Source organism: Etheostoma cragini, chromosome 3 (assembly GCF_013103735.1).
Source record: "Etheostoma cragini isolate CJK2018 chromosome 3, CSU_Ecrag_1.0, whole genome shotgun sequence".
NCBI classification, from domain to species: domain Eukaryota; kingdom Metazoa; phylum Chordata; class Actinopteri; order Perciformes; family Percidae; genus Etheostoma; species Etheostoma cragini.
This window is the reverse complement of record NC_048409.1, coordinates 22,036,842-22,055,736: the sequence shown is the minus strand read 5'-3', so window position 1 is coordinate 22,055,736 and position 18,895 is coordinate 22,036,842. Positions and strand designations below refer to the sequence as shown.

General features: G+C 39.2%; 1 protein-coding gene across 1 annotated transcript; it reads left to right on the top strand.

The window, feature by feature from the left end:
* Positions 1-1,500: 1,500 nt before the first annotated feature.
* LOC117941910 (myelin protein zero-like protein 2) lies at positions 1,501-17,680 on the top strand. The gene is made up of 4 exons (XM_034867134.1): positions 1,501-1,772; positions 13,917-14,086; positions 14,422-14,632; positions 16,392-17,680. The coding sequence occupies exons 1-4, from the start codon at positions 1,718-1,720 to the stop codon at positions 16,565-16,567; spliced, it is 612 nt and encodes a 203-aa protein (XP_034723025.1). The 5' UTR covers positions 1,501-1,717; the 3' UTR covers positions 16,568-17,680.
* The last annotated feature ends 1,215 nt before the right edge of the window (positions 17,681-18,895 follow it).

Here is an 18,895-nt window from a genome sequence, read left to right as displayed (position 1 = left end):
AAATAAAACCTTTTTACTCTTGTTTAAATTGCTCATTATTTAAACATCTTCAATAGTCATTCCTACATTGAATGAAAGCTTATAATCTTGCCTTGAAAATTGTCCCCCTTTTTTTTTTACAACGTATTGTAACAAGAAGTAATTAACAATCAGGGTTGGTTGTCCCTATGGTCGTCCCTATTGTTCAAAAAGGATACCACATCAAGAATAGTATCTATGCCTCGTGCATTTGAACCAGGCAATTATTTATTTGTAATATTTGATGTATAATGAGGAGAAATAAACTAAATAGGCTATATTAATATAGCCTATTTAGTTTTGGTGGCAAAATTGTTGTTTGTTGTTGTTAGTGAGTGTGTGTGTGTTTGTGTGCGTGTGATGTCAAAACCGTAACTGTGAGAATGATCTGGTACGAGTTCATGTAGTAAGTTACAGGTTTGAATGCCGTTCTAGGGCACTTTCACGGGTAGAATGTTGTGAAAACACGAGTAACAAGTTGCCTGGAACACAACTTAAGTACCTTTAACACCGTCAAAAAAAGGTTAAACAGAAACACAATGTTGGGCAATCTGATGAGGTTGTGGCACATTCCCGCCTTTGGCTGAGACTCTATCTAATCTCTCAGAGGGAAAGCGGGAGTGTGGTTGAGAAGTTTAATGTTGGTAATTGCATGGTGAAGATTAGAACCAAAATTGAACCGTAAGCAACTAAAATGGCTGAATGTTAGAACATTGTGTCAAATTGGTTGTTTACTGTGACATATGAAGTGTCAGGTTTTGTTCCATAATAGTGTTGATAGTTAAAAAAAATAAAATAAACTGACATTGGTGTGGGTTAACACTTCTGCAATCCGGGACACAATCACATTAAGGGCTGAGCCCCTCTAAAGGTCTGATCCTAGATTAGCCCCTAATCTCCACATCGGCTGTGATCACCAACCCCTAGAGCAGTGAGACAAGCATCCCCAACCAACCTCTTGACAAACATGTTGAGATACACATTGCTTTAGCTTGCTAGCTTAATGCTAAGTCAAATTAAAGCTATAAACTTTCATTTATTTATACATTTTTAAGTTTTAAATGACTAACAACCTACAACACCTACCTACTACACATAACATTTACAAAATGTCTTTTGCAAAAAGCAAAAAGATGGTGGACCGTTTAAAACCCAATTAATTGTCACAGTGCCCTCTAGGTTAGCTGTAGTAAGTGTGTGACAACCAACCCCGGTTATGTTGTAGCCTAATTTGTGTCCTGAAACATCGATTACAAAACATTAAATAATAATTACATTATGCATCCATTTACACACCCTCTACACAACCCGACTGTGTTTGCGCAATAGCTTATGGAACTACACATATGAACGTGATTTACCCAGCAACAGAACAGGTTCTGTGAGCCTCAAGGATTTGGGGTTTTGGGTTTAATGTGTGAGAGAAAGATAAGAAGGCGGTCAGGAGAGTGGATGACTTTGTTACTCCGCCCGAAATTGTGGTGGGAGGGTGCTGAATCCAAATGTAGGGCATTGGCGAGTTGGGACTCGTCTTTGGCGAGACAAGGTGGTGGAGAGGACTCAACGTAACTTTATGTTTTTTTTATCCCTCTCAAAAGAGGATTTACAGACGTATCGGCCGGGGTTCAAGTCATTGTGAGTCTCAGTGGGTTTGTTGACTCCTGATCTCTTGATCATCGGACAGCCTGCAATTCATCCAATGTGCGTAAAAGGGGCCTATTTCCTCACCGTCCTGTCTGGACTCGCAGCTTCAGGTGAGAGTCCAGTTTAATGTGAGTTGATAAACTGAGGGAAAAGGTTATCTTTAGTTATTGTGGGGTGTTGTTCAACTCTTTGTATGCATTTGGCATGTTACAGTGTAGTGTGATGTATCAAAATCGAACGTTCCCAGAACGTTAGGAAAACCTTCCAATTAACCAACAGACAACCGAAATACAACCAAAACCTTCAGGGAACGTTACCGCAGCCAAAAACGAACGTTCCCAGAACGTTCTTGGAACCAAAAATTGTTTGCTGGGAAGTTGCCTATATCATTTTTTTTTTTACCTTAGCAATCGTCAATTATCTTCAATCAATAACACATTGTTTCGATTGCTAAATCCTCCTGCGAGCCTTACCTTTATACAGTCTCCAACAATTAAAAACAACGAGATTGCATCATAAAACTACCCTATACTCTATTTTAGATCTAGATTTTCCAAAAGTACTGGCCATTGCCAATACTTTTTCCACATCATAGAGTGACCTTACACACAGCAGGATGGTCGTTTTAGAGACGCTCCCGACAATCGAGTTTCAAAGAAATAAAAAACATCCTGATTTTCCATTTAACGCTCCGCAGGGACCCCTAACGTCCATCTCGGCGCCAGCGTCGTGCGTCAATGTGAAGAGGAGAATTGGCTCAGTGGCACCGTGCGGTTTGCTGATGAACTCCTGAAAAACAGTAACACAGTTTTACGCGGGTGACCACTTCTAGTGACTTTGCAGTAAGCTTTTACCGGGGTCAATTCCTGTCCGCATTGTGTTTTGCTTTTATGCAACCTTCACTCCTTTCCTGCCTATTAATGTACATCCGTGTTTACCATTACAGAGACTGTGAAGTGCCCTGCTGAACGCAGATAAATCCGCCTGCTTTCCCTTAACGGGGTCCAGGATATGCCTGTGGAATTTGTCAGATAAACACAGCCATGGGAATAAACACTAATAGATATCCGATTGGTATACATCTAATTGCTGTAATGGCACGGCTAATGGAACATGTTTTAAAATCATGAATTGGCATATCAGTGGCAATTCATTCAACAGACGCCAGGTTGTTTAACCTTGAAGTAATCTTTGTCCATCCCAGTTAAGTGGATTATATTGATTGAACATGCCCATCCGCTGCCAAAGAACCATGAGGGATTCCCTATAGTAGCAAGCTTATGTTTACAAGGAGCATGTGCCGGCTGATCAGTCATAAGTTAAAACACAGGCTGACACAGGCAGAGCAGGAGGATGACTGAATATACTGTGTGGATGTAGAGGGATAGACAATCAAATAACCGCATTTGGGGAAAACATGTTGGACCTGATTACAGCTAAGCAGCATCTGATATCTGTTATGCTGCAATCACATCTATTTCTTTTGGCTTTATTGTGTTGGCAAAATGGAATGGCAAGATGAGACAAGCCAGCAGGCTCATCTCTATTTCAAGCTTTCCTCCCTTCAAGTACACTAAAGCAGCACATCATATATACCCATCAGCTCTCCACTGTTTTGACATGCATTTTTCTGATATAAAAAACAGTTAGTGTTAATTTACATTCTTTCTGGGATATACAGTAAAACAAACAGAATAATCTCTCTCCTCCTGCTGATCAAAAAGTAATCACAAAAAGCGTTGATTTAAATCCTTTAACCATTTTGAAGACACTACTCTTTTGGGTATTTTGTGAAGTGTGTCTGGGAGGGAGTTTACATAAAAAAACACAATACACTTTTGGGAGCAATGTTTTTGCTTTTTACAACACCAGAATGGAATTTCTTTCTAGAACAGATGGTGACCATTATCAGATTTTGACTTTTTATATTTGTGAGGTGCGCAAGATGCAATGTCAAACAGAATCAGTGAACAGCTCATATGTCTCATGAGTCTCAAGGAATTGGAGGCACAGCACAGTTCACCACCACAATAGTCAGAATAAACGCAGAACAGCTGGCCACACCAAAAACATGTGGGCTACTGCAACATGTTATTTTCAGGAAGTCTTTTTTTTGTTATATGTCACTTTAAAAAATTTAGTTTGCTTTAAAAATGATTAAAACCATGGCTGTTATAACTGTTGTGGGCCCCCAGGCAAACACTGATTTGTGCTTTGTGTACGTACTATTTCACCTAAAAATTATAATATCAAACAATAATAATAAATAATATAATATATAAATAATAATTAATAATAATAACAAATAAAATACAATAGTCATTAAGGCTCTTAAAACCGGATTTTTGATACAGGAGTCGTAGATATGTAGATAGATATAAAGATAGATAGCTAGACACACACTGGTTAATTAGAAAAGGAAACACACTGAAAATAAATACTAGATTAGTTTAAACAATTTAGACCAGATTACTCCCATTTCGCCACCAAACCAGACAGGAGGCTAAAAATTGTTTCTTAAACATTTTTTCATCCCCTGATTCATCTTTTGTTATTTTTGGGCTTTTCTTTAATTCCCGTTGTCTTCCTCAAACATTTTCTTCCTCAAGCCCAAGTCTGACATGCTCACATGTTGACATGTGACAACCTGTCCTGATTTACAGGTTTAGGAAACACCCTTGGACACACATGTACACTGCTTGTTTGTGCTTTAGTTAAACTCTATCAGGTTTACAGTAGACAATCCGCCTCTTGGATCTGTTTTTCTAGGATCTCTCTGCCACTACATCTCTAATCTTGCCACAACAATAAGACCCTGTAAAAAAGCATGGCTGCGGCTTTGACGCACTACACTGTGTTGACACACCTAGGAGGACGCCTGGCCTTAATGTTGGGTTGACAGGATTGCCTAGGAATGTGTAGTTTTTTTTCGCCTTTGTTTTTTCAGGCAGGTTATTAAGAACAACTTTTTACTGTATATACAACTGTGGCCTGACAAGTGGCAAAGCCACTTAAGGAAAGGGAAGTAGGGCTAGAAAATAAAATACATTAGTAATGCACACAGTTTAAATTACATAAAATACATTTTGAAATACAACACAGACAGCAATACACATATACCAAGAGGAACACAGGTACATGGGTAAGTAAGATAATACTTATCAATGACGTGGTTGTATGCAAACAGTAATAATAATAATAATAATAATAATACATTTTATTTTGAATGCCCTTTACATTTCAAAAAGAAATCTCAAAGTGCTCCTATTAATAGGGAGTTAAAAACAGTTTCCAGAATACAATACAAGTGACAAGCAATAATAAAACACCATAAAACTAAAATAAAAGCAATGACTGTTTAAAAGGCCTTTTGAAATAGTAGTGTCTTTAGGCCCTTCTTAAAAGTCTCCACAGTTTGTGGGGCCCTTAGGGACTCTGGTAGGGCGTTCCAGAGCCGTGGGGCGACTACCTGGAAAGCCCTGTCTCCCATCGTAGACAGTTTGGTCCTTGGTTGGAGCAGGCGATAGGTGGAGATGGAGGAGCGGAGGTTTTGTGAGGTGGTATATGGGGAGAGGAGTTCACTGAGGTAGGTAGGGGCAGTTTCATGAATGCATTGGTGGGTAAGTAGACAGATTTTGTATTGAATTCTTTGTTTAATGGGCAGCCAGTGGAGGGATTTCAAGACCGGGGTGATGTGATCATATTTGCGCCTCCTCGTCAGGACCCGGGCAGCGCAATTTTGAATATGCTGGAGCTTTTGCAGGCTCCTGCCAGGGATCCCGATGAGGAGGGCATTATAGTAGTCCAACCTGGAGGATACAAAGGCATGGATCAACTTCTCAGGATCTGGTTGGGAGAGGGAGGCGCGGAGTTTGGCAATGTTTTTTGAGGTGAGGGAAGGAGACCTCACACACCAATCCTTGAGACAGTAGGCTTAGGCCACATCTGAGAAGTTTCTGAGTGTGATGTCAAGGCATTACCTGTGTAACGTTGGTTTACAACAGAAGACGGTGCTCCGAGAGTTAACAGGGATTTCAAATACTTATATTTCTCACTAAATTCAAAATGTTTGCAGGTTCATCTGAGGTTTAAGTCCATGTGCAAACTCAAATGTTCAATGCTTATCTGAATCTGTGCAAATGCATAACTGCATATTTGTGAACATGGGTTTCTATTTGTGTAGTCACATCCTTACACACTCTGTTGCTTCTTTCTCAAGAATGTTTAGAGTTAGGGTAAACACGTAGATCTTCCAGCTTAAGCAACACCTCCTCCAGGTTTATGGAATACAGAATAAATCAACAGAATACCAGCAGTTCTTTCTGAGACATCTTACCTGCAGGAAGCAAATTTTGTAATGATATGCCATCAGTAAAATCATGTGTGGTTATGTGCAGAGTTATGATTATATAATTAATTTCCTTCATCCTTGTTAAGTAAGCTGCCATTCATATGTACTCAGGTATATCCACCCATTGCTATTTAAAATGCTGACTTATATGAATTGACTCTACTGTATACTGAAAGAGTTGTTGAGGCAGCTACTTATCCTATTTATCTGAAACTGACTGTACTGTATTAATTTATGGCTTAGTTTTAAAAAAACACGTTTTTTTTGTACTTCACACTCCTGCAGCTCCTCTTTTCACCCTGTGTGTTGAGCTCTCTGTTTTAGCTACAGAGTGACGCATCACACTTGTTCTATCTTTGTCGGGAGTCGCTCATGCGCAGTAACGAGGTAAGCACTGCTAGCTAGTCCGAAGCACAGTATGAGTGCGTGCCACACCAGCAGCTAGGCGAGCCTTAAAACGTGATACAAAGTAAAGGCTGGACTACAATAGAGTTGTTTGGAGCAGTTTGTGAGCAGTGTTTTCTGTTGGAGATGGTATGTCCCTTTGGGGTGGACTTTGGGCTTTTTTACGTTGTACACCTATAACATGCATATATATTTATATATATCTATATATATAGATATATATATACTATACTATACAATAAAAGAAAAGGAAGAAGCATACAGCATAATACGAGCACTTTAAAATCAGTTTCTCTCTTTCAGACTTGGTGCTGACTAATTTGGAATTTAGAGACGAGTGACAAAATCTAAAGTTTGTAAAAGCCTACATTAGCCACTAAAAGCTACTGGTCATTGAGTCAATAAAGGCCTGCCGCTGTATCAGCAAAAAACCCTAATATAATGTGTTGTGGTCTTGCTTTAAAAAAGCTTCCTTCAGAGTCACAGATGAAATTACACAATTTCATTTTACACAATTGTTTGACAGGCTGATCTTTGTTCATGAAATTGGTGCCCCTTTTAAGGTGGAAAGCAAAGAGCAGAGGCCTGTACCCCCTACACAGTGTTTCTGGTCTGTGTATGTCATTTGCTAACGATTCACCTGCTCAGGGACAGTGGTGGAAGTCACAGTTGGATTGGATTCAGTTTGACTCATACCATTGCAGGACACTAAACATATGGCTAGAGTAGCTTTGTAGCAAATATGTGGTTGCGGTTTGAGGGTTGGACCGTCCCTACAACAGAAGCCTGCGGGTGTGTTGAATCGTAAGCATTTGACCCTGATCAGTAGTTTGTAATCCCAGGGAGAAGTTGTTGAGTCAGCTATGAGGTGGGAGTGGAAGAGGTTTGATGGATTAAACTCTTATCCTCACTCACCCACTACACATGTTCTCTGGTCGCCTGATAAATTACAATTGGCCTGGCGGAAGCAAGAGGGGGGAAAAAGAATCAGAGGAAGAAAAAGTTTGAAAAAGAGATTGATGCTTGGTCTGTGTTTGGACTGACCTTTAGAGAGTATTCAAACACATTTTTGTAGTTTTCAACAAAAGTAAAAAGTTTGTTACTGTTAATTTGTATATAAAGTTAAAAGCAGATTAATAATAATAAATGCAATATCCACATAGCAATTTGTGACATTGTCATACATGAAATGTGTGTTTTTTTGCCTTTATTAAAAGAGTGATTCCCCATAAATCAAGTTAATGAAATCTTTTAGATTTGCTGTTCCAAACACCTGGTGTCTGTTACATCTCTCTGGTAGTGAATTAAACATTTCACACTTCAGCTTTATTTGGAGCAGTAGGCATGAGCAAAGATAGTTGCCATGGATGAAATAAAACAGCGCCACCTGCAGAAATTCAAACTCCTTTAACAGAAACAACCGGTCCTCATTCCCGACATCGTCACAACGCTTAAAACTTATGAAACCTGAAAGCAGCAATTTTACAGATAAAGACTTGAAGTGTAAAGAGAAGAGAGCAACCCTTTGTACTTATGCTCTGGTATCCCCACTTATTAAGTTTCATCACATATTACATAACCACAATGTGGATATCTGAATATTACTTCTATATGTGATAGCTTGCAAAAACGTGTGCATAAATCCATTGCTTCAAAAGCCAGTGGTGTTGGAAGATGGAAACCCTGGTTTGCAGTTGGTCTTCATCTTAATGGCTCTTTGCAGTACTGTCAATTTTTTTCAAGGGGAAACCATTTCATTATGAACCTCATTAAGACCTTCCTTCCTTTTTACGCAAGCAAACTATTGTACACATTTATTGTTATGCTGTAGCATAAATATTTCCTTAAACTAGGAGTAAGGTGCCCAAACTGTGAAAACAACCCCAGAACAAAAGCAGGAATCAACATCATTTTTATTTACTTTATTTATTTACACCACTCAACACTTACACTCCTCAATTCAGTTTCCTCCTCATCTGTGAAGACACTGTTACCTGAACCTGCTATTCCCAGCCCTCAGTCCAGCCCCGAATGAAAGACAGTCCTTGTTAATAAAAAAAGAAAACCAAACGGGGCTTGTGAAACCTCTCACAAAAAAGAGAAGAGGCTCTTTGTAACCCACTGAGCTCTTTGTGTTTGGTCCTTTCCTAAGTATTTCCTCCATAACCGGTGCAACAGAGAATCGGGTTTCCTTTGGTGGTCCCTTTGTTTCTGAGCCATAATGAAGAGAGGAAAGGCACAAACACACACCGTTCTCGGAAATAATGTAATGAAACCAATTTCCTGATTCAGAGTCTTGCCAACTGCTTGATTTCTCCTGCAGTGTTTTCTCCATTCTCTTAAAGTCCAAGGTCTACACGAAAGGACTTAAACAGTGATTGGTATCCCAACGGATGAACTGTCCGGTCATTGATATTAATACTTTTGACCAAAAACAGCTTGGTTCCCTATGCCGTCCATTTGCTGTTTATATTTATCAGCAACTGCATCACAAATCTGTCAAAACAAGTCAACAGGAAAACATTGACAAAGATTTTGATTTTTCAATAAAGCAATCATAGTTTGTTCATTCTATGGATTGTTTTTACGATATTTAAAGAACATATTAACAGTTAGGAGGAGAGTTCAGTGTACCAAGCATGCCTCTCTGCAGTGTGAAACACATCCAGACTGGCCTGATAATGCAGAGGTTTTAGAGAAACCACCATTGGCAAAGTTAATGAATCCGATGAGACAGTTCTGTTTCTTGTTTCTGTTTGATTTTAAAGTGTGGTTTAAAGGTAGGTCATTGTCTGAGGAAGAAATTATATTTTTTTAATGCAGAACATATCCGGGGATTGAAGGGGTTCTTCTTTTTTTTCCCTTTCTAAAACCAAAATCACAGAAGCAAAAGTGACGTAAAGTGTAGTAAAGTGTGTTTATTTGATCCAACATGAGCTGCTAGCGTTAGCATGTTCGGCTAATAGCTTACCACATACATATGGAACTGAGTGTCGCTTTTTTCATTAACTAATTTGTGGTTCTACAGGTTGTGCCCTGTTATAGCACAGCCACTGTCAGTGTGTGAAAGCTGGTCCTGGATGCTGTCAGACCAAGCAGCTCTGCTCTTTTGTGGATATGGGGAAGTTTATACTCCAACAACACCAAAAAAAGTCATTACCTGAGATACACACATTCCTCATCTTGAAGCCTTTTCTCTTGTAATGTTAGTGCAGTGAAAACATACTGTTTGAATCGGAAAAATAAAATATCAATCTAACTGCCAATCTCTGTTTTGTTTCTGCAATGCCTTTTCTGTTATCCTCTCTATGATACTAACTAGCTGTACATTGTAAAGCAAGAACATTGCTGGTTAAACATCGCTGTATCACCATTCTTCATGGATGATAAACTGGAGGGGATGACGATGTTTTACCTGCGACTTCTCCTGGGGTCTTTTAGCACAATATCATGTATCTAACCAACAAGTGTAAAATTAAGACGTTTCTAAAAGATTCTGGTTTTAAAACAAGACAGTTGAAACATTGAAAAAAGAAGCATATACACTACATCTAGCAACGTGAGACTAAAGACACTATAAAGCATGATATAGGTTATGCAGTTTTAAACCTGCCTTGCCTGACATTTTGTGAAATATTACATGGACAGGTCAAACACTATTGCTATTTTTTTTGTCTTTTAGTCTTTTATGCAATTTTGGGATGACTGCCAAGCCAATACCTAATTACATGTGAATGGGCTTGGTTTCATTATTTTACAGTAGTATTATCCTTCTTTTGCTTCAGATGGGGCCAGTGGACCATTGCATATTGTACCAAGTAGTGTTGACAGGTAAAAACAAGTGCATTGAAGGTTCAGCAAGTTCACTTTTTTGTGATATATTGGACAGATTGATAGATATTATGGACTAATGCCAACAATGGCAGTACATCAAATAGAAATTGTTTGTGTGGACTTTTGCCAACAGTGAGTACTCTGTTCACATATTTTAAACATAATTAGGATGAAATCATATATTTGAATGCACTCTGGTCCTTCCCTTTTCGGTAGGGTACATAGCTCCACATTAACAAGTTGTGTAAGCTCTCTCTCTCTGTGTGTTTGGATGCTGGGTGTGGTCAGCATAGTCCGGCAGGATGTTAAGACATAAACAAACAAGCGACTTGGACTAGACAGACAGACATATCCAATTAGAAAAATGGACAGACAAACAAGCAAACAACACTATTATCTTACCTCCTCCTTACAGAATGCAATCGTGTGGAGAAATACATTTTTCATCATTTTGGTAATCATACTGCACTCAGTCCTTCATCTACTCAATCACCCTGCTCTTGGTCTTTCATCACTTCACTCACTCTCTCATTTCTGCTTGTTTATCTCTTGTCTCTCTTTCTCTAAATGAGTAAAAACTTGTAATGGCATGCATACTCCTCCGTTATTAGTGCCTGCTAATGACCAATTAAATAGTGATCATGTACTTTTAGCCACAGGGACAAATTACTACTGTAATTGAGGCACTGTACATAGCCCTAAATGTGCTTTCGTTATGCTAATATTCATTCTGCCTCCAAAAAGGGCTAATTAACCTTAATTCTTAATCACCTCAACTTGCATCAAAGGACAGCTTAGTTGAAAGTGTTTTAATTGTACTGTTGAAAGAAACCTAGTAACGCCTATTTAAATTGCTGTAATATACTGTAAATAAATTAGAATACATTTGGAAATGAGGTGTTATGGCGTGGATGATTTGCTTTCTCTCCTGAAACAGGCATTTAGACATATTGTTCAGCTAGTTCAACTATTTTATCAAAAATAGTAGTTAGTTAGTTTTGCCATGTGGCACATACTCTACTGGGTGGGCTAGAGGTTGGCCTCCCAATGACAGTGTTAACATTGTATAATGTATAATATTGTAAAAAATATTTACCATGTTACCTTTTTTAATGTAGTGTGTTAGCAGAGCTAGCATTTTCCAATTAACACTTGACACTAGTACAGCTGAGGCTAATGGGAATTAGTTTTTCAGCTATTTAATGTGATATACTTGTGGCGCTAGATGAATCACCGTTTGATTTTCTGGGAGCCATAAATGTTTGTACATCACTTTATGGGAATACATCCAACAGTCGTGTGCTATTTCAGTCTGGACCACAGTTAGGAATCTATCTCCTGACCAACACTGCTATTCTTAATAAAAAAAACATGTATTCTTAGTTTGAAATAGGACACATTTTTGTTATCAGGAGTGGTTGTCATTTTTGTGCAACATGCAATTGAAACACTTTCTTCTTCAACTCTTCCTCACCTCGTCCATTTCCCTTCTTTCTCTTTGTCATCCTTCACATGAAATATGGAGTATAAGACCTTTACCTGGTGGCTCGAACTCCTTGGACACACACACACACTCACACACACACACACACACACACACACACACACACACACACACACACACACACACACACACACACACACACAAACCGGGGAGGGAGTTATTACTGGCAGTGCTGATACAGCCAGCACTGATGGTATCTGCATAATGAATCCAAAACACAGGCAGTTTAATATACTAACATCAGTGTTTCCATACTTTGCTAGGTAGAGGAGAAAGTGAGAGAACGGTTGCAGGGGAGGGAATGTTTTGAAGTCTTTCCATCAAAGCAATATTCTGTAATATAAAAAGTGTTGGTTATCGATGCAAGTTGAGGCCTATTTTAAAGATGTAATCTCACTGCAATATTGTGTATTTTCATTCAATAAAAATACAATTTTCTGTCTAAAAAAAGACCAGATGATGGACATTTCTTGTAGTGTACTCTGTCTGTATTGCTTACTCCTCCCAGGTGTCATCCGGCTCATTTAAAATACATTAGGCTGTTAGAGCTCTGGTGTCTGGTCATCCCACTCTGTCATCTCAACCCACAGAGAATTGTCTCCAGAGTGATAAGGAACAGAACATACTGCCTAAGGAGCCAAGCCCCCGCTGACATTTTCCCAAAGTAACGTTATGGTTCAATTTTCCTTCCTCGAATTTTTCTTATTTCTATGCCTGAAGCCTTTAACTGCCATTCGACAGAGGGAAAACCCACCTCAAGTCACCTATATTCGCATTTTAAATAGCAGAATAAATTGTAATCCATACTTTCAGGGTTTAAAATTGTATTTAAAATCCTAAATATTTATGATATAATTTAATCATAGTAAGCATTGGGAAATGGCTGCAGACTCCATTAATAATTGACAGCTAGAGGTTACATCTCATGCATTTTACATCAGATTACAGTTTAAACATGATGCTAGGGGATTGCATCAACAAACAAAAAAAAGATTTCATATATAAAACTGAGGCCCGGGATGAGGCGTGCACTAAGGTGATCCATCGAGCCACAGACAGCTCCTCTGTCAGATTGAAGTATATATGATGGCCAAGTCTTTGGCTCGTTCTGCAGGGTGCCCACATGGAGTGCGCTAATGACGTTAGGACAAGTCTTTGCTACACTGAGCACAGTGGCTACAGTCTGACGGTCTGCGGTGTGCGTGGGCATTGGCTTTCATAAGGCTAGACATGGCTCCTGATATTACTTGTGTCTATAGAGCTCTTTTTATAAATAGATCAGGTCATTTTAGACTAGACAGACTGTGCATAAACCTTTACAAAGACTTAGACTATAGAATAGGTCGGATGTACCTTGATAAACAAGAGTCTGCAATCTCGTGAAGAGGGAGACGTGATCGGCTGGTTACTGATGTGATGGTGACCGGCTGCCAGACAGGAACTCATCATCAAACATGTCTTTGTCTTAGACAGTGTATGTGTGTGCCGGTGGTATGTGTGTGTGTGTATCAGAGCTAACTCCAATCTGGGGAGCACCATCCATCATTCTGTTGAAGAGCCAAATCGTTGCCAATATCCCTCTTCGCTCTTCCAGTCCATTCGTTTTCCATCTAATAGGTCTACCACGTACTGTAAAGATTGATATAGTCCATATCCATACAATATACAGCATACTCTCAATTTCAGCCCTGTCTCAGCTGCAGTACTGTAGCTCAAGTGCCTATTATTCATTAAATGTCACAGTTTTGGTCTACTGATCTAAAATCAGTTTGGACTTTCAGGATTTAATAAAGCAGATGTTAACTTACTGACTCACTCGCAGATCAAATCTCATACTTTCAGCATATGGACCAATCTGGGGGATTTCAGCATAAACTGCAACATATGTATTCTGATACCGTTAGAGTGACAACAGAGGGATTGCAGCAGCCTTGCATAGGCAGAGGTAGGGTAACTGGGTGCATTGTATGTACTCACTATGCAAACATTTATTGATGAGGGTGAATTCATACTATGCTGTTGCATTGTATTTTTGTCTATAGTATGTATGTGTTTGTTTCAAAAAGCCATTGATCTAAATATTGATTTGGCTCTGTATGTCATGCATTCTACTTTTTAAAGTGATCTCTGCTGCCGTGGCGTATGATTTAAATGTTGCAGGCGTGCTGCAGGTTAGCGGAATGCGTATTTACACATCTGGGAATATGGAGGCGGTCAACGGGACAGATGTTCGTCTGAAGTGCACATTCCAGAGTTCCTCTCCCATCAACCCCAACGCCATTATCATCTCATGGAGCTTCAGACCCCTCAATCTAGACCAAGAAGAATCGGTGAGTGTGTGTGTCTGTGTATTTGCAAGCAAGTGACATCAAACCTTAAACCTCCCTCATTGTGTGAGGGAGCATCCACCCCCATAGCCAACAGAGAGTGGAATCTATGAGTCATGCGACTCATTACAGAGCGCCTGAGCCAGCCTGTGCGTGCGTGTGTGTGTGTGTGTGTGTGTGTATGTGCGCATATTGAGCATAGGGAGAAAAAGATGCAGCAGACTGGGGTTTATGTCTTGTCTTTCTTTCTCTATGAGAATAAAATACTTTCTTTCTCCAGACTCCAATCAAATCCATTGTTGCTCCAATCCAATCTATTCATCAATTTTCCCTTTTAGGTGTTCCACTATCAGCAGAAACCATACCCTCCTTTAGAGGGCCCTTTCAGGAAACGTGTCGTTTGGGCCGGTGATGTCATGGGCCGTGACGCTTCCATCATACTTCAACAGGTCAAGTTCACCTACAACGGCACTTACATCTGCCAGGTCAAGAATCCGCCAGATGTCCACGGCACGGTTGGAAAGATTCGACTCCGTGTCGTCACCACAGGTCAGCACTTTGTTCGTCTTTGTATGCTATATAATGAATATATAAGTGTTTTTTTATGTGCCTCTAAAATCCATCCACATAATTTCAACACTTGCTGAAACCATAGACTGAATATTAATGGACAAGGCATCCGGTTTGGTGAAGTTCTGCAAATGCTGAAGTGCCTTAAACCTGGATTCTATCTGAATTACAGCAGGTGGTGACACGTCCGGTTGTAAAAGCAGGTCGGTTTCTGTACAAAACCGGTTTCTATAACAAAATGACCCAATTCTCACTTGATTTATTACCTCAGTAAACATTTTCATAATGCGTTTATGGTCTCAATCGCTAGTTTTAAGTCTTCTGCGACACTGAATAATGTTAATTCTTTTAATTATGGTCTCCTTGATTTTAAAATCGGCGAAAAAGCAGGGGTTGTTTTAGGGCATGGCTATGATGTGATTGCCAGTGAAAGTGTGTATGTAACGTAGAGTGTAAGCCTCTCCTTCCTTACTTCTCTCTCTCGTGTAAAATATTCATATTCACACATTTACAACCAGGATGGCTGCGCCCGTATTCTTGATGATGGATAGCAGATCTCCATAAACCATAGGGTGACATCACACATAGAATTCAATTGAAGGACATTAATCTTAGAATGTATGTTGTATGCTATGAAAGTTACTTTAGAATTGGCACATTTTATTTGAAAAGAATGCATATATTCCAGACATAGTGATTAATCAAATCAAATCAATATTACTGATTATGAGATGTATTATTTAGATATTTTATAGTTTACTCTGGCTTCCTGGGTGACCCAGACAATTGGAACTATTGATCAGAGCTACGTATGGTATACATTTTTTGGATAACTATTGAAACTGGCAACATGTGAACAACAAGCGTCTACAGTAAGCTAATAGTTCTGTGAGGATATACTTAGGCACAGTGATGCTTTGAGCTAAATGATCATGTCAACATGCTTATGTTTATCAGTTATATAAAGTGCTGTTGAGGCTTATTTTGAGAATCTCTTTTTTTTACCTGATAATGACACTTAAAGAAGATACAGGAAGCTTTGAATAAATAATCCTGTGTGGGACATGAATCTGTGTACCAGTTGATTGCAATTATTATACTCAAACAATAGTCTTTGAGTCATTTTATTCAAACTCACAGTTCTCAGTTATTAGGATATAACCTATGGCAACCATGGATATTTAATACCAATTCATCCAGCAGATAATGAGATATTTTGCTGGATAAACGGAAACTTAGACCCACTGCAGGCACTACAGGAAAAGTTAGGGAATCAAGACATTAATAGGATTTATTCTCTGGGTACCACAAATGTTTTTGTGTTGTCTTTTCAAAAGTTTCAATCCATCCAATAGTTTTTGAAATCTTTCAAACCATGAATATGAATTTTAATGTGGCAAGTTGGTAGGATTCTTCTGGGGACCATGGATATATCTTTTAAATGTCAGGGAAATCAATATCACTAAAAGCCAAAAATGTTAGGTGATGAAAGGATAAACGTCCACCAAAGTCATCTCCATCCTCTGGGGACCTGCGATCTGACAGCTGGACTGGTTTTCCATCCCCTACACCCACACCATGGACATCTCTAAAGATGAAAAGCGGCTTTTCTAATTATAACAGTTTACAACAGACACACAGTTACAAATGCGTAATGCCTTTGAGCAGTGTTGATATTTTAGGTTTTATCAAACTTGCACACTCAGTCTGCATTCCTGTATGTCCTTCTCCCCCACAGCCTCTATCTCCGAACTTCTCCTTCTGGCGTTGGCCATCGGGGGTGGTATTTCCGCTGTGGTCATCCTCCTCATCATCATTGTGTCCTGCAGGCGGTGCAAGAAGAGGAGACAGGGAGAGCAGGAAGGGAATGAGGAGGCTCCCCGCAAAGAGAGAAAAGATCCCACTGTGTGGTAAGACCAAGAGAAAGACAGAGAGAGAGGAACAGGGGGATTGAGAGAGGAACAGAAGAATCACCCATTTCCTCACTCGCTCTACATTTAACTCTGGGGCCCGGGGCATGTGGCGTTCCTTCTTGGGGCCAGTTCTTTTTCTACTGGACGTTTCACTTCCTCCCTCCTCTCCACCGCAGTCTTTGAATCCCAAACCTTTACTAGTTTATGGGCAGCTGTCATTGACCAGAGATACATTTGGAATGTTTCTTTGTATAGGAAGCTGTACATACAGAACTTTAGCCAGATTACTGTGTAGCCTTCATGATATCACAGTGTGCCTTTCATTTCTGGAGAGAAACAACTGTTTATCAGTTCATCTTTTCCTGTTCACCTAAATGGGCTTCCAAGCACATTTCCTGTTTGAAGCAAATGTTTTGATGATGTAGAGGTCAAACAATGGTGCATTCCTACTGTTTTCTTGTCTACTAATACATTTCAAACTCTAACATACCACAGCAGTACAAGCCACATGTTTGGCTGCTACATTGCTTCAACAAACAATATGATCTGTTGAACAATGGATGAGCACCTCCCTTACTTCCATTGAATATGTGTTACCACATGATGGAAACATTGTGAAACCCCATACATGTCGGGGATCTGTATCTATAAGCCCTCATTTCAAAGGTTTTGACCACCTGTTTGATCCACTTCTGAATCCACGGGAATGCTGGTGTGCCTTTTCTTTTTTTAGTTTCACTACTGAAGTTATGTCGCTGCATTTTTTAGATTATTTGCTGTTATTAACCTGATGTTTAGACAGAATTAATCAAGGTGCTATTAAATAATCCAAACCTGTTGGATAGCACTTGGTAGAAACAGACATTTCATACATGCAATTTCAGTTCTAAATGTTATTATAAGTGGCAAATGTTTTTAACAACCTATAGCCAATGGCCAATGTTTGTTTTGAACAATAAGCTGTTTAGTCAGAAGTGTTTTTTTTTCTCTTTCTCTCTTGGGTTTTCAGATCTCTCTGTAAGTGGTGCCATAACTAGTTACTGTCACCACAGTTTTGCAATACTGCAACTCACTGTATTCACCAAATGTTAAAAGCCAAGTTCCTCAAGGAAAAGTTGACTGATTTGCTTTCATCTTGATCGATCAGATTTAGTCAGACTTCAAACCGAGGCTATTATTGAAAAAGTTGGCAAAGGAAGCAAACATTTAGATCTAATCTTCGCTCTCTACTTGGGACGACTTAATCATGTGTGACACTAACCCTTTGTCCTTTGTCCTTGCTGTGTTTGTGTTGTCTATTTGTCTTTGTCCGTTCCCCACTGTGTGTGACTTATGCACATGCATAAACATGAATAATTCATGAATGTGTCATGCATGAATTCAAATCCCGCCCCTGTGTGTGTGTATGTTTGTGCTATTTTGCTCCCCCTGGTGCATGTCTCTTCTCTGTGTGCGTGTGTGTCCCAGCCACCCATTAAGGGACGTCCAACTCTACCTATCAGAGACAACCATAGATTTTGGCAGTTCTTAAGGCATGATCTCAGACCCTAGCATAAAAGAATCAAGCTCCTCAGAAGACAAATGCTTGAGCCAAGTTGACGACAGCGACAACTACGACTCCGACCGGGACAGACAGGGAATCAGAAACACTGTAGCCAACCAGAAAGCGCACTAGAGAGATCCCCAGAGTTTTCTTGGTTCTCCCAAGTGGAGTTACTGCTACTGCTACTGTTGCTGCTGCTGTGCCAAAAACCAGCATATTGATGTAGAATGGGAGAAAAAACTGAAAGAAAGTTTTGTTTTAAAGTTTTCAAATAGGAACAAAGAGATGGAGCGATGATGATCAAGTCTTTGAAACAGGTCATCCTTAAAAGTAGTGTAACTTTCCTTTTGTGAGAGCTTAGAAATATTTGTAAAATATATATATATATATATATATATATATATATATATATATATATATATATATATATATATATATATATATATATATATATATATATATATATATATATATATATATATATATAAAATAAAGGGAGGAAATGGCAATTTAACCTGCAGTGCTTTGGAAAAGATAGGCATTTTCATCTAGAAGCTGACTTGGCTACTGTCCTGAAGGGACAGTAGGACAAATTGTTCTGAAAAACGTTCTGTTATCTTAAACATGGATCTTGTTAGGTGTGCGAAGTCAGTAGCAAAATCAGCTGCAACATGCAACTGAAAGTAGTCAGAATGAGGATGTTTTTGAGAGTGCCTAACTTAGCAAAAACAACTTAGCACAGTATCAACATGTAGAATATTTGGGATAATATTTCATATAGTTTTA